The sequence below is a fragment of the Gallus gallus genome, chromosome 1 (assembly GCF_016699485.2).
Source record: "Gallus gallus isolate bGalGal1 chromosome 1, bGalGal1.mat.broiler.GRCg7b, whole genome shotgun sequence".
Taxonomy (NCBI): Eukaryota; Metazoa; Chordata; class Aves; order Galliformes; family Phasianidae; genus Gallus; species Gallus gallus.
Window position 1 is genome coordinate 11339279 of NC_052532.1, and position 17579 is coordinate 11356857.

A 17579-nucleotide genomic window follows, 5' to 3' on the forward strand; every position below is an offset into this window, starting at 1 on the left:
AATCCATAGCAAAAATCTCCTTAACTGAATAACAAAATTTACCTTTTTGTCAATCTCTCTGGGTAATTATCAGCTTTCAGAACTTCTCAGTGCTTAGCATCTAGCCACTGTTCTTTAAGAGCTGTGATTTGCAACCCTATTCCTCTTCAACAAGGCAGTGGGAAAACTACTTCTAGTTTTTTGCATGACAAAATCCAGGAGCATATGAGTATGAGACAATGTTCTCAGTGAGAGCTCCAAGCACAGTCCTGTGGCAGTGAGTAAGAATACAGCTGCAGCTGGAAACACAGAAAAACCTGAGATAGATTTCATATATAAGAATGTAACACTGGCAGTCCTGCACAGTGAAGTCTTTTGCTTTTGACATATTCAAAAGAAAGTTTAAAAATTTCAAATTTCTAATGAAGGAGCCGCACTAAGGGAAAGCTGAAGAATGTATTCTCTTATAAGTAGCTCATGCAGTTCAGTTTTTTTCAGTAAAATAAGCTTAAGAGCTGACTTGATTATAGTTATTAACAACATTTGTAAGGAGAAACTCTTAAAGACTAAAGTATTTTAAATTTAAATGTAAAAAAAAAATGATCAAAAGATCAGAGGTGGAAGTGAGCAAGTTCAGATCAGTCAGTAGGCGCAGCTTTGCATAGTAGAGTTAATAAATCCCTACACAACAGGCTGGCAGGTTTACACCTCTCATTGTCTTTACTGCAGACTATATGCTATTCCTGCCATGTTGAAAATGAGCTAAGGGTAGGGCATCTAGGGTGTGTACAGGATGATAAAACACCTAATTATCCTGCTTTGGATTATGTCTTTCTAAGGGAGCTCTTTGTCTTTGACCTGCTGCCACTTAAATATTTGACTACTGCTAAACAACCTGCTGAAATGAGGTCCAGCTGGGTGAAATGTGAGACATGGATGCTGTGCATATTTGAAAATCTTTGCCTTCTTTCTTCATAATGCTAGGTGGTGTGGAGTTAATTTCTAACTCTGCTTCTGCAAAGTTTATGCATATGGCCTATTTATACGATAAATACACTTTTTTCTGTTCAAGTCTGAAGTCTTAATTTAAATTGGAAAATGAAGTTTTTAGTAGTGTTCAAAAAAAGGTGGTTTTTATTGTTTGTTTGTTTGTTTTGTTTTTCAGAGGATGTGTTTCTTTTGGAGACAGATAACCCCAGAACAACACTTGTGTATGGAATTTTTACAACATCAAGGTAAGTGTTTCTGAACTGACAAACTTTCTGTGTGAAAACTGAATAAGATGGTTTGTGGTCAAGGCTGTCCTGTGCAACGCCATGTATCTCCTGTGACCCATATTCGTACACAGGAGTAACAGTCTCAGTTAGCAGCATTACTATTACTATAGTATATATCCTGTGCTGCATGGCCCAAGCTGCTTCCTAACATAGTGACAGCTGGCACTGGGAAGGCATTTCTGTGCAGGGCCACTTGTTACTGATCAGCAGCAGAAGGCTGAAGGACTTCAAAGCAGTGAACTGGTGTAGCATCTGAAAGTGCTTAACACCTCCTGAAGAACAAGCAGCACCCAGAAGGATCAAACCTGGAATTCTTACAGGAATTCATACAAATCATTTCCAGTCTCTCAGCTGGCAGACGATCGTACAGATGGCAAATAATCCGTGTTGGCTTCAATGAGCTGTAAAAAGACAAACTTATATGGTATTTGGTGACGTCCTTGCTGCTTTAAGCTACCCGTTTTCAGTAGCGTTGACTTATTTGTTAAGTGTAGAAAGCAGTCAGTGAACTCCCAAGGGCAGTGAATGTATAGGTATGGCTCACTATGCTGAAACCCTCCACAAAGACAGATCTAACACATATACCATCTCTACATTTGTGGTTTGTTGTTGTTGTTGTTGTTGTTGTTTTGGTTTGGTTTGGTTTTGGTTTTTTGCTTTTTTCTCACCCTCACCACCTACCAGTAGCATAGAGTAGAAATAGTTGTTTCCTATTAATTTCTAATATGCTATCCTGTGATTTTTAGCTGTTATTTCTTACATTCAAAAGAGAAGGCTGGGGGTGGGGGGAGGTGTAAGAGGGAAATTTGCATTTTTGATTTAATTTCATTTATTTGATCAAATCAGCAGAGTTTTTAACTTATTCCTAACAATTCCTTTAAAGTCAGTTTCCAGGTAAATTGCCCTTAGATGAGAAAAACATTTGATCTTGATAAACTTTTCTGTCTTCTTCATGTGAATCCAGAGATCTGCATTCTCAAATGTGTGAACCAGCCAGGAAAATGTGACTTTGTAACACTGAGTGGGGAATAAAAAAAATCCATAACTTGTAAACATCTGGTGCTGTCTATATTTTATGGTTCCTTCTACACAAAAAGAAAAAATGCTGAGGTTATGTTTAGCAGTAAAACCACACTTATGATTAGGTTGTGGATGCAACGTGCCTGAATTGGAAACTCTTATACCTAATTCTCCTGGAATTCCTACAGTGGAAGTGAGGTTTGGTGTTGCAGGACCATATAAGGTGACAACAAAGAAAACTTCACTTATTCCTGGCTCTCAAGCTGTTTTTGCTTTCTGCTGAAGCTTTTACACTCACATGCATTTCTGTAGTCATGAACCACGTAGTTTATGGTTTCTTTCTTTTTGTTTGGCTGGAGATTGTGTGTGTTACACAGTCAAATACAATCTTCATAATGCTTTTTACTCCTTGTTTTTTTGTTTTTCTTCACCTCTGTGGACCTCCAGCTTCTAACAGTAGCAAGAGAGATACATTCCACCAAACAATGACTATTAGTACTTTTATCAAAACCATACTGAAGGAAAAAAAGTAATACAAATTATCTTGGTGATATAATCTGCTGTAAATCTAATGTAAAATATCTGAAATGATTAAAAGCATTCTCTTTAAACCTATTAGTGCCTACAAAAATTTCCACAAATATTATAATTCGTCTAGAAGGTTCTTCCTGCTAATACATATATAGCTGAGAGCAATATGGTTTGCTGGGTAATCTGTAGCACTTCGTTTGTTTAGACACTGTGTAAATGCAGATTTGAAATTTTCATGTTTTCAGTTTTCTTCTAGAGTGATTTTTTTTCTTCACTGGCTGAAAGCAGAGAGTTACTTAGATTATCATAGAATCATAGAATCTTTGTCCTTCAGTTGACATCAGGCATATTTTAGACTGTCTATTCTTTACTGGGATAAATATCCTGAGTCTTACATGCAGTGAAAGTAAAAAAAAAAAAAAAAAAAAAGAGAGAGAGAATTAATTCACAGCAGTCAGTCTTAACATTACCCTCAGAGTTATTCCTCTGGTGCCTTGCATGGTCACTGTGTGATGGAGGCCATTCAGAGCTTGTACTGTTTGAGGAGATATCAGACCATTGCTGGACCATTGGAAAAAAGCATGCTCTCCTCTTCTAGGACCCCCTCCTTTCTCTTCAGGAAGCTTATATTCCAACTCCCTTTAAGTACTGCATAGGAGTACAATTCTCTTACAGCCACAGTCTGCCCCCATTTTGCTTAAAACAGCTGGCAACCGATTGTAGTGATTTAACCATTTTTAATTGTGCTAGATGTTTTGATTAACATTTTAGACATGGATTTGTAGGTGGCTTACAGTGGTCTTGTGGTTAATATGTTGATTGGGCGTTCTGGAAATCTCTGTGGAGCTTAGCAGCACAAAGTTTATAAAACTCTTGTCTCACTTAAATCAGCAACATTTTTGCCACTGATTTAACTGGGGTCACGTTATATTTTTTTATATTCAACATTTGAAAAATTTCTTACTCATACCGCAGAGGTAGTTTAAGTCCTTCCTTCTCTTTTCAGTTCATGGTTCAAAAAAGTTGCTCAGTTGTAAAGGTTAATGGTGTATATTGGGAACCTGGATTGGTTAATTTATAGTAAATCCACGCTATAGAAGTATTGAATTGTATTATGTTATTACAGAAGTACCATTCAGCACTGGAACATACAAAGTAATGGAAAACCAATAGAAATGTTAGTAGGTTAAATTGCTGCCCTTTTCCTACTGTTTTCCAGCTCCATTTTTAAAGGCTCAGCTGTGTGTGTGTATCATTTGTCTGACATCCAGACTGTGTTCAATGGGCCATTTGCACACAAGGAGGGCCCAAACCATCAGCTGATTCCATATCAGGGCAGAATTCCGTACCCACGACCTGGCACTGTAAGTACATAATATGTTTATAGAGGCTTGCCAATTACTTCTCCTTGTTTAATACATAAATAGATAATATTTATTCCAGGAGAACTGTCTGTATGTGACTATGGCATTTAGCTACAGTTCAGAACAATTTTATTTGCTTCTCACCTTACCATTCAAATCGTGCAGTATCTGGAAATCTTCCATTAAAAAAACTGTCATTGTCACGTAAGATATTAATCTCTCTTCTTTCTGCTCAAAGATGGTAAGAGTTATTTCACTAAATAATAGTCAGATGTTTTGCATGTACTTTTAAATTTTGTGTGCAGGATTTAGAAAAAAGATAATTACATAAATAAGCATACAAAGACAGCATTATGTGTGTGCTCAACTGTCTGGATCCAAACTTCTGTCTGTGGATACCATTCTTAATATTTTAGTGCAGTTCTAAGTGGTTGTAAGACTTAGAACTTCGTGTCCCCAGATCTCTAAAATTAGCTAATCTATACATGATATTCTACTATGTTCAAATGCTAGCATTGTTCCTTCTTTTTCATTAATTCATACTGCTCTAATCTGATGAGTTCACTGAGGCTTTAAGTTTAATCTTGATGTAAATAAAGAATAAATGGCCCATTTAAATAGGAAGTGTTGTGCTCGTGTGATTTGAAAACTTCTTACTGCTTCAGAATATTGTATTTGTATATATTTCCTCAACCACTGCCACGTTATTCTTGGTTCACCAAGAAGGAGGTTCATCTCATGGAGGCTTATGTGGTATTCCAGATGAGCCTGAAGGAATCTGGCAGCACAATGGAAATGGAAAAAGAAAATTCAGATTTCAATTTGACATAGTAACAAAAAATATCTACCCTTTTTCAGACATGCTGGTAAACTTTGAATTTGAAGGTAAATTCCTAACTCACACCAAAAACAAAACTGAAACAGGGTCTTTTAAGATGATCATTAGTGTTTTTCTGATCACTGAATTTTTTCTGCTTCCTCACAATTCAGCTATAGCACAGTATCCCAAAGGTGTGTTTTCTACAATGGGACTTCTCTGCTTTTGTTTTCTATACTGTCAAAATATTCTTTTTTACATGCATACTGCAAACTCTGTTTTTCAACTATGTTAAAATCTGTAAAAATCAGGTCATCAAGTGAGAAATCGTATTCTTAGGGTTAGCTGTGAATTTCCAAGTGTGCATACTAAGATACATGAACCTTTTTCCTCTGGAACAAAGGTTATTGATACTTCTAGGATGCTGAACTAGACTAGGATGAATTTTTTTATAACATGGAAAATCCTACTTTATAGTTGCCTAGAGAGATATTCATACTGAAGCTTTGGACAGAAACGAACGTTTATTATGTTTCAGTACATTGCATAAACAGTGAAAGGGATTCAGTATAGTTTCAGTAGAATTAAATAAAGCAATGCATACATTTGGTCATAATCAATTCCGCAGAATTTGGCTGCTGTTCGCTACATACCAATGGTTTCTTATTTCTCCACAAGCAAAACTTACTTATGGAAAAAAGAAACTATATAATTGGCAGCTTCCTACTAAATTCAGTCATGTTTGAGGATAGTTTCCATTTTTCAGTTTATAGGAATAGTTTTTCTACCTACAGCACATTGAAAAATATACTGTAAATGAAATAAGTCTGTTTCTGTCTGTAATCTTACTACACAGTGATCAACTGTGAACATAATCACTGTGTAATTGAGCCTTTGAATGAGGTGTGGAGGATACAGATTCAGGAAAGGGAAAATTTACAGTGTTCTTCAGTAGCATCTTTCACTTGCTATTGGTTTATATGGGGAACAGAAAAAAAATGAATTGATTGAAGATGTTTTTTTGAGGACTTGCACAGAATAGTGTTTTAATGTTTTTAGAATTTTTAGAGTCATACTTGAGTGAAAAATAGCACAGTCATTTTGTGGGAAGTCCAAGACATGAGTCTTTATGATCTTCAAGTCAAGAATGGAAGGAAAACAGAAATTATCAGAGAAAATCTTCTTTCAACTGAACTGCACGAGACAAGAAAGTTTAACTTGAACTGCAGGTGAAATAGAGTCCATGTAGAGAGGAAACGTTATCTGGAAAGCCACTAGCAAGAAGAATCTTGCTATTAACCCCAAGATTTATGAAGACAGTTCTTTTATCATCACTTGTTACTAATCATAGCAGATAGCTCCATACATTTCCTGCAACACTGGATGGAAGTTCCATGGGAGAAAGAAGGGCAAACAAGATAATACAAATTAGATTTTGTCAGCAGTCTTAGAAAGCCAACGTGTAGTATCATCTGTGATGAGCACCTAACCAAAACTGTCAGGATAAATAATGACGTTCAGAAGAATCAATTGTCAAGCACTTCAGATGGGAAAAGAGACCCATATCTGAGCTGACTTCCTCTGCTTCCTTCTGCTGAAGGTAACTGATGGTGGAGCAGTTTCTTTTAAACTATTCCTACCAGAGCCAGAAGCTGATTTCAAGACCTGGTACTAGGCTACAGTCCACTTTGTAATTGATTCCTGGCATTGTTTAATGAATAGTTAATAAGGTGAACAAAAACAGCTTTTAGTGGCAAGAGTAGAACTGACACTCCTGCCTGGTGGTTAGAGGGATCCCCTGGGATGCAAAGACCCAGATTTTAATGTTTGCTTGCATCAGGTATGCTGGACATATGAGTCATATACCCATGGTGAGTTTCCTAGACTCTCAAAGTATGATTCATTTTACGTAATCTTAACCATATAAAAGCAGGGTGTCTAGTCTGAATTACTGACTGTAGAGGAAAGCTAGATGGCTAAGAATAAATGTCTAACTTTGAGACAGAAAAAGTCAGGTGAGGTGACACTGTCCCTAAGCTACTAGCTATTTTTGTGGCTGTGGTTCTGACTACAGATTCCATCCTAGACCTAAGAATTGTCCTCATCAAAAGGAACAAGTTTTCGTGAAACTTGTTTTGTACTGAACAAATAAAAATTTTCCAACTGGAAAATAATCTGTTGAAACGTTTCTGAATAGCCCCAGTATTCCAAGGAGAGGTCCGTATCCCAGCAATCTGACAAGGAGGAAATATCAGGAGCAGCAGTGAAAACTGTGATAACAGTGGCTGAAGTAGTTGTGTACATGAGCGTGGGTACATCCAGCACATTGTATCAGACACTGACATAGCTCCTGACGTCTTAGAATCATAGAATCTTGTTTTAGGTTCGCTCTCACAAGTCATTTGAACTTTTTAAGACTCCTTTTACTTTCATCTTTAAGTCCAGAATGCCTCAGGGCTGATTATTCTAGTGGTCATTCCCTGCATTTAAAGAAGCATCTAGAATACCAATGGATTTCTATGTTTTCTTGTGAGATGATGTTTTCTCATGAGCAGATGGGGTATGTGAGATCCTGTGAATGATCAGCTGTCTCAAGGTATCAGATATCCTACTTCAAACCTATACTACTGCTTTTTCAAATGAAGATAAATCGCACACATTTTCACTGTCCTATAATCAAAATACTGACTAGAGGGATATTAACCAAATTACATTTGGGTATGAGACTTTGCCTTTTATCTTTGTACTAGTTCTATAACAAAACAGCTGTATCTTCCTTGTCAATTACTTGGATTTCTTTTTTTTTTCAAAAGCATGACTGGAAATATAATGAATGTGGAAATAGGTCCAGAACTATGGAACTTAGCCATCAACCTGGATTTTAATATTGCAAAATTATGTTTGTGTTTCCTTTATCTGAATCAATGGGAGATAAAAGCATAACTATTCAAGTATTTCATGCCAGTTACCGGAATACAATTACTTTCAGTCAGGGCCTGAAGTTTTCTTTTGGGAACTTATTTTGTCAGCTCTCAGTCAATATTTGCAAATGAATTATAGAGGAAATGTCTCTGAACGATGGTAAGCATTGCTAAGCATTATTGTGCATGTTTTGTGCAGTGTCCAGGAGGAGCTTTCACACCCAATATGCGGACAACCAAAGAGTTTCCAGATGATGTTGTGACCTTCATTAGAAATCATCCTTTGATGTATAATCCCATTTACCCAATACATAAGAGGCCATTAATCATCCGGATAGGAACGGACTACAAGTATACAAAGATTGCTGTGGACCGAGTGAATGCTGCTGATGGAAGATACCATGTCTTGTTTCTTGGAACAGGTAAGGCAAAATTAGCAGTAAATGTTTTCATCCATTGCTTTATAATTTGCATTTATTTTTGTTTCCTTTGAATCTTAACTATGTGCAAGAGATATAATGTATCAGCATGAATTTTACCAGAGACATAAATCAACACTAGGATATTTTATATTTGATCTAAATTATAATTCTTGTCTTGAATACGGTTTGTTATCAGTGTGATTCCATATTAGAATTTGACTCTCTCTAACGTGCAGAAATTCCAAAATCTGACTATGAATTGTTTTGTGTACTCCCATCATCTTTATTTAATATATAGAGAAACTACATCTAAAGAAAAAGACAATCTGATGTTAGAGGACATTAAATGCAGAAATCACATAAAAAAGTGAAAATATAGAAATATTTAGCAGAGAAAGATAAACAAATGGTTGGATTCTTAGTAGCGGTGGATACGTAGAATTTCATCCAAGTATTCTAAAATAATTTCTAATATGACCTACATTTTGGTTTTAGCTACAACAAATTTGAAACCAAGGTTATGCTTCTGAAGTCTGCTGGGAACACGAGTGATTCTCATACTGATCAAATTTGATTTTTCAAAAATACTCAGATATGAATCACACTCTCTTGATTAAAGCAGACAAGCAGAGTGGAGCTCTGGCTAGACTATAGGATTCATTCACATGTGAAACTCCAACTTAACAGGGCATTATGTGCTGATATACACAAAGGCTAATCTTTTTACTACAGATGTTTTCAAGTAGAACAAAGGAAAAGAACTCAAGCAGAGCAAATATATCTCTAAACATCAGAAAATGATTACAGAGATGGCTTATATTGCTTTTATGGTTCACCTATTATTGGGATCCTGGTTATTTTCTGCTTGTTAAAAAAAAGAAACAAAAAAAAAAAACAAACAAAAAAAACATCTGCCAGCAAACTCATATGGGACTGGGAATAACCAGCCTGATATAATAGATTTAGGAAGCTGGTGATAAAAGCACTTTCAAGAATGTCAAGCTTCTATAGGGATGGAATTATAAGGAAGTCTCTTCATTTTTCTTAGAAAAACCTCCCCAGCTATCAAAGTTGGCAGAGTACCCTTGTGTCAAAAGAAGCTAAATGCATACTGCACTGTATTAGCAGAAGCATATCCAGCCAACAGGATACTCAAAGAGTACCATATCCAGTTGTGGGCTCCACAGTACTCAGAAAACACTGACACATAATGGATTGAGATCACTTGATGGACTGTAGCATGTGATGTATGAGAACAGGCTGAGAGAATTGGATTTATTCAGAGAAAGCAAAGTGGAGATCTCATTGCTGTCTACATCTGTTTTATTTATTTAATGGGAAAAGATTCTACTCAAGATCTTCATTGTCAGGATGAGAGCCAATGGACACAAGCTAGAATACAAGACATTGAAATTAGATGGAAAGGAAAATTATTCACTATTAGAGGGGTCAGATACTGGAACGGAGCTCCAAAGAGGTTGTGAATTCTTCATCTTCAGAGATTCACAGGATTCAAAGCCCAACAGCACACGGCCCTGAAAACCTTACTGTAACTGGACCTGATTCAAGGGGGTTATTGCACTGGATAACTTCTAAAGGTCACTTCCAGCTCACAGGGTTCTGTGGTTCAAGGATAGGAAATAAGAAAACAGAAATACTTGGCTCACCTTCTTGTATCACACCTACACCAGGTTACTATTTTCTGTACTGTGAGGACTTGGTGTATTACAAGATATTGTTAGAATAGAAAAATGTCTAATTAATAAATTACAGTAAAAACTTAATCTATTTTTAATCTAGGCATTCTAGTTTTCTTGGTAGGCAGTTGCTAGATGATTTTTAAAGCATCCTTTGATCCCACTTGCAAGGTCAACTTAAGCTAATTAGGTCAGGTCTTCCTTCTTGTTGTTTTTCTCCCTCTCTAACATATAGCCACATTTTCTTTTCAGTTTAATTAATGCAATTGCAGTTCTCAACTTTCAGATGATTTAGAGTCATAATTCTTCTTTCCTTCAGAGGTAAAGAAAAACAGTTTTCATACTCTACTGTGGAAATATCAGAAGCATTAATAGATATTACCCCAACTGTTCCTATACAGCTCCTCAAGAACTCTGTGGTCTGTTAGCTTTATTCGTTGCCAAAGCAGAATGTTTTGCCATAGAAATAGCTTGGCAGACTAGAACAGATCTTTCAGATGCATGTTGTAGGTATTTTTTTATATAGTAGTACATTGGCTTAAAATGTTCTATAAACATCTAATGTCAATTGGAGGAAAGTCCTACTAAAGATAGGTAGAGAACATGAGACATAGACTTTTCCAACCAATGCAGGATTCTTCATATAGCAGTGCTAATTAATACTGAAAATGCGTAGAAAATAATGAATGTGCATGAAAATACACAATAAAGACATGTAACATTGCAGTGATTCTGCATGATATAAACACAAGCCATTTCATTTTATACTTCAGTGAGCTACAAGCCATTCTTAATGGTGCCTGTGATTCACTTAAAGCATTAACATACCTCAGCTTGTACTTATGTTTTGTTTGTTATCTTCTAAGTACCAGCACAGGGTCTGCTTTGGACAAAATACACACACTGCATCTCTCAATACCTTATGTACATTGTTTTTAACTTCTGCAGTACACCAGAGACAAAGATCACTGTCTGCCTTCCAGTTAGTCGTGAGGGTGGGCATTATTATTCCTGAGTAGAGCACAGTGACTCCCTGAGACACTAATACCCTCCAACATCTTCCTCAGAAGAAACTCATGCAGTGAAACTTACTGTGTTTCTCAGCCCTTTTAAATAAAAGCGATCAAGTTTCAGCCACTGAGAGGATAAACTTCTTTTCTTTATTCACTGCTTTCTGTGAGACTCAAGAGAATACGATAGAGATATTAACTGTCAAAAGGAATGCAGAGGGGATTTTCTTTGGTGTCAGATCATCCCAGCAAATGGAAAAACCACACTGTGTAGGAGAATTTCATGTGATAATTTCTTTGGGAGCCTTGTGCCCCACAGCCAGAGACAATGGGACTTGGCACCTGGTGACAATTACACTCAGCTCAGATGATGAGTTACTACTGCTGAACTGAGATGTTGCCAGCCGTGTCTGTCACTGTCAGTGACCTGTCTCATGCTTGAAACTGGAGTGTTTTATGTCTTGCCAGATGCAGAGCACACAAAATGTTTAGCTTTTCCTCTCTTCCTCCTCTATAGCCTCAGTAATAAATCAGTTCCTGGATGCAAGTGAGGAATAACAGAAGTAGAAAGCTCAAAGAACCCCAGTGGTTTTCATGATGTAGCTGTGGTCTGGGAGGGTGTAGGCAGCTGTGTCACTTTTTCACATTAATGCGAACTCGATGTAGTGTTTTCTTTGCACCCTCGGACAAAAATGTTGAGTTTACAGGGGCTAGTCCATGCCGAGAGTCAATATGTCGCTTTTCTCTCCCTTTCTGTCACTTACATAGCTAAGAAAATAAATCCCACAAACAGTTATTATTCTTGCAGCATTCCACCCACTTTTCAAATGATAAGGATCACCTGTTTTTGTGTACTGTTCAACCTGAAGACTCTCAAACCACTTAAGGAAACTTTCCAGTCCACCCAAAATGGTCTTTGAGTCAACTTAGAGTAAGAAGAATCAAGCCTTTAAGCCAAATAGCAGTGCTACAAGAGAAGAGTACTGTGTACCTTGTCTTCCCAGAAACCAGTGGGATAATTTACTTTGAAATAATGTAATCACTTATTTGCATATTTGACAAGAGCAGTGATGATAATGCTTTTTTCCTATGGGATGAATAATAATATATTCAATTACTGTGCTTCATTTATCCCATTTGTACGGTAGCCCACAATTCAATCTTGTACTTTTTGATTCACACTAGAATTTCACTTCAGCCAGTACAATTTTATGTAAGGAATTCAAGAGTACAATGTTTTCCTAGTTTATCCCTTGGTAGATTGTTTTGCATTTGAGTTTTAAGAACAGCAGTAAAACAGCATGAGAACATTGTACTGAGATTAATATTTATTTTTAAGCATGCCACCTACTGCTTGCAGTATGAAAGCCTTCAGTCAAAGTCCACACAGATTGCAAAACCAAAAGACTGTGCATGTGGGTTTTTTATTGCTCATGGTGTTACAAGAGTATTTAAATGTCTGTGAGGAACTTGGATAGATTAAGCAGACATGGGCACCAATAGGATTTATTTTCAGCTCCTTGCCATCAGCATAGGATATGTTTTTGTGTGAAGAGGTCCAAGTGATTGCCATGAAAAGGCACTTCAGGTTTCAGTGTGGCTTATTCCGATGATTCATGTGGGCCAAATGCATCTGATGTGGCATGAGGTTGATCAATGTTTTTAATAACTTTTCTGATGCAACGCTTGTTTTCAGTCTGGAACAGTAAGTGCTTTCCAAGCATAAGGTTGTAATATAGTCAGTCTTAAAGATATGAATTAATTGTGAGAATACTTGTTTCCAGGGTGTTACATGATTACCGTCTTTTTGGAAAACCTAACTTTGCTGACAACAGTAGCCTCCACTAACACAATAGCCAAAATCATGTAATAAACTACAGATTCTAACGGAAAGAAATAATCTGGTCAGAAGAGTAGGGGTGCCTTCCTCAGCTGTAATGCTACAGCTTCCTGTCTGTGAGCTTGGGGAGGTGGTGTTGCACAACAGTGACACAACCAGTGCAGACAGAGCTTCTGTCCTCCCCTTGCTCACGCAGCAGTGAGTCATTCAACACCTCTTAGTGACCAACTCATCCAAAGCTTTTTCACAGCTTCTTAAGAAGATATGTAAAGCAGATGTTCCTACACATTTGGTTTCCTCTTATTTTTTGTTCAGTCAAGATCATAGTGTTTCCAGAAGTTGGACCAAGCTCAATCTATCTGAAAATTTTGCCCCCACGTGTGGCTTGTACCTGACCAAGTTTCACAGCAACAATGTGAGATGGGAAAAAAAATATGCACCCATTGAACAGATGGCGAAGCTATGTGGCTGTGGTTAGAGCCCTGATTTACAGCTCAGTATGTAGACACGTCTCTCAGGCCTCACTGCCAAACTGCCACCATCTCAGGTGCTTTGCTGAGACAACATTGTCTCAAGCAGAGAGATTTCAAGTATTCTGTCAACAATTTTCTTTCTTCCCCTCTCCTCCCCCCCCCCCCCCCCCCCCCCCCCCCCCCCAAATAATTTTATCTATCTGCAGCTGGTTCTACTCAGTTGAGAGACCAAAAATGATGAATCTGCCAATGGGCTTACAAGTGCAACATGGAAAAAAGTTTTTGAAGGGTTTTCTGTGATGTCTGACACACCAGGGCTAACACAGGAGGCCCCTCTGTGAAGCTCTTGGCAGAAGAGCAGTTGATGTCCATTGCAGTCATTATTTTATGATGTGTAAAACTCAGGTTTTTGATTTGTTGTTGGTTTTGTGCATGCAGTGTGGGTCAGAGGTGGCTGGGTCCTGTCTCTCTGATGCTCACCATACTGACAACTGCAGTGTTCACTTAGGACTGGGGAAAGAAAAGCTAGGAGGAATTTGAAGAATGAGATTTAAACTCAGACCTATAGACTCAGCTTCTGGAATGCAGATTCCATCCAAATACCTGCATATTTTTCATCATTGATCACTAAGCTTTGCCTTTTCTATTGCCCATGTTCAGTCAGCCCAGGAATTAGTGTTGTGATGAGGCACTAGTATTAATGAAGCTCAGTTGATTAATGCAAGCTCCAAATTATGCTTTGCATTTCAAGGGAGTTTTTATTCTTTAAGCTTTACTATCATTCTTGATGTTATAATTATTTGCCTATCTTTCCTCCTTCCTTTCTTGGGTGCTGTCTTCCTCCTCAATGTATTTCCCACTCTGCATACTCTCTACTCCATCTTTTAGTCTACGGGCCATCAGTGCTTTCCTCCTTTGCCATTCCCTGCTTATCAGTCCTCTCAGAAGGGAATGTGTTCTCACTGACATTGTCTTCCACATGGAGCTTGGAGACTGCAGTTGCTCAAGCAGGTTTGAAACAGAAAAACAGTCATTATGAGTAGTCCTGTCATCTTGCTGTCAGCTCGAGGGAGATTCCTCCAGACTTCTGTCTGCCCTCCACTCCCAGCCCGAGGATGAAGCGAGGTTGCAAGCAGTTCCTGGTGAAAAGTCAGGGCAACAGTGAGCATAAATCTGTCGCTTCAACTGGGACATTCTAGCAGTGGGTTGACGTTCGGGAGACACAGTAGCTTTTTTCACAACCATGTGAAATTATAACAATATAGAACTGCTTTCAAGGGGATTTCTGGAAGTAGCAAGTAAACAGAAGAAGAAATAATCTTGTTCGCATTTATGATATTCACAGAATTAGCTTAAATTTCATGCTGTGACATGAAAAAATGTGACTAATTCAATGATCTTGTAGCTGGCTCACAACACAAAAGATTACCTGCTTTGAAATGCACTAGAAAATAGCTCAGACACTGCTATTTTGCATACATTTCCTGCAGTGCACAGGTCTTTATCCTTTCCAACTTTCCTTCTGACCTAGGAATTCAGTTTGCTGCCTTGCTGTTAAAGAAAATAAGCAAATACGATTTTCAGACAAACTCAGATGTGCCATAAACGTTCTGACATGAACACATAGAAATGACTGATGGCAGCTACTGTGCTTACAATGGGGACTTCAGTACTACTGAGGAAGGAATAAGAAGTGTTTTCTAAGCACAAATATTTGCTTTTCATCTATTAAGGAACAGGCTAAGCAACAGCAGAAAGACTATTTTCAGAAGGAGTGGAGAGTTACGGCCTATAAGCATTATTGGAAGTATCTGTATTTACATACACAGGCTGCTGGAATTCCCTGCTCTAAGTGATTTTATTTAATGAGTAGCTTCCTACTGCCTACTTTCCCTAACAGGAAAATTTATTCTCAATCTTGCATTAACTTTACTAATTGCTTTAAAACAATGGGGCATATCTTTCTGCAAGGATCTGTTCCTAATGGTTCAATAATGAGTCAAAAGGAATGGTATAATATTGAGTTAAAAGGAATGACTTGTAAGGTAAACAGTCCTTAACTCTGTGTATTTTGCTAGGTTGTGACAAAAAGGTAGATAGGAACCCAGTTTTTAAATAAGAAAGGTTATTAGGACACAAGGGCTTGGCGTCAGGCATTATCAGTATTTTCTCCCAGTGTCCTGGATAAAATCTCCCCTCAGGTTCTGATTTCAGTTTCAAGCAATGTTTGAGGACCAAAGACAATTTAGGAATTTTAAATGTGTGACATGCACTAATGGATCACTGAAACAAACCGGTTCTTCAGTTCTTTGGAAGCTCAGTTTCACATTCCTTTGCAGGTAGGGTCACTGTCAACGTGCTTCATTTCCTGTAAGTCAGGGTCACAGGTAGCTGACACTTTGGAGGCAGCTGAGAAAAATCACAAAAGGCTGCAACTCCTTCCTGCACTTCTGATGCAATGTTCTAGATTGTACAGTTTAATATTTGACATTGATAAAGGGATGCAAAAAGACAGAGGTAGACTAGACTTAAGCTGTGTATATTTGTGAGTGGATTATTCCCTTTAGCAGAAATGTACGCATATACATACGCACGTGCTTCTCCTTAGCTGGAGTGAGGGATGCATCTGCAGCAGTTTAAAGCTTTGGTGTGTCTTGGCAGTTTGTAAATCTCTAAGGTTCCCATAGCTTTGCTAATACTGGCACCCAGTCTAGACCACAGCTGTGCTATCAAGAGATTTAGTTTCAGTAATATTTCTTTGGAAGGAACTGGTTTATCGTGCCATTGTATAATGAGAATAAATGTTCTCCATATAAGATTTTCATGAAAAATTCATGTATTATGTGCTCTGAGCATGCACAATTGATAGCTACAGATTTTTAAGTCTTGTCAGCTTTCAATTTCTCTTTTCTTTTTTCTATTTTAAGTGGCAACATATTGCAGTGTTCTACATGTGAGGTCAGGTCATTACATGCCAATATTCTGGCCATAAACCTTAATTTTTAAAATAAAATGTTTGGTTATTTGCTAGATTCCTCCAGGGAAATAAAAATATGTAAATTATTTATTGCAACCAATTTGCCCTACAGTTGCAGCCATGGAATTTAGTCACTGCCCTTAAAAGCAAAGGGAAAATTGCAGTTTTTCACTTTACATAGTCTACATCATGAATTGCCAAACAGGAAGCTGAGATTTCCTTTCCTCAGTCACAAATTCATAAAAATACACGTAGATACTTACCTATATTGTGCTGTACTCATTTTTTACTAACCGCAAAAGTCTATACTGCTCATTAAACTTTTGAAGACCAAACAAAATCTGTACCATGTGTTCCCATTCCTCAGAATCAATACTGAACAAATAAATTTATTGTACTCAGACAAATTTCCAGGCCTTTCAAATGGGAGGGATTTTTTGTGTTCTCCTTCTCCCCAATAAATGTCCCTATACCCATCCTTCTGATTCTCCACAGTCTTTCTTTTCTGCCACATCTGAAATACTTCAGTGGATGTCTCAGCCTTTATGAACCTCCAGAGAATGACCCCTCCATTTTGTATGTTCTTTCCACATATGTACACTAAATCACTAATGTTCTTACTCATGGTATCTACCCACAAAAACACCACCACTGGCACATCATTTTTGCTTCTTACTTACGTCTTCAACTGAGGGGCTTGAAACTGTAATTTGACATGGCAACTATAAATGAATCTCTACACAGTCTTCCCCTTGCCATTTTTTTCTTTTTCCACATGGACCAAAACAATAACTCCTACTAATACATAAAGGACTTAAGTATTGCTTGACTTTCCTGGAAAAAAATCTTTCAGCTTATTATTTTTAGAATTAGATTAAGTTATTCTTTGTAATATTTACCTTTCCTGTCACCAGTTGTCATTTCATATTATTACTGAGTATGAATACACTTCAATTATACAGTAGCTCTCCTTCACTTACTGCTCTGTTTTTATTGTAAGATAGTTACTGAGTTTGATTAATCTTTTCAGGTAGAATGATAACAATGATGGTACTTACTCCAATCTTACCATGACTTCTTGAAGTTCATGTATAAGAATAATACTGTTTGCAGTCATGTATAAGTCATGCAGTCTGTGACATGAGAGGGGATCACCTCATAGTGCTTTCTCACCCCAAATTAATATTTTTTCATACCTTTCTCTGTGTCATAGTGCTGGTTTTCATGGTTTCTTTTCATAGTTGATAATGT

At 37.4% G+C, this 17579-nt stretch overlaps 1 protein-coding gene across 1 annotated transcript in view; it reads left to right on the forward strand.

Moving 5' to 3' along the window:
- The window catches only part of SEMA3C (semaphorin 3C), a 122123-nt gene that overhangs the window by 88952 nt on the left and 15592 nt on the right, over positions 1 to 17579 (forward strand). The window contains exons 10-12 of the mRNA NM_204243.2: positions 1145 to 1214; positions 4027 to 4171; positions 8109 to 8331. Of these exons, the coding sequence (NP_989574.2) occupies positions 1145 to 1214; positions 4027 to 4171; positions 8109 to 8331 (438 nt within the window). The remainder of the gene's footprint in view (positions 1 to 1144; positions 1215 to 4026; positions 4172 to 8108; positions 8332 to 17579) is intronic.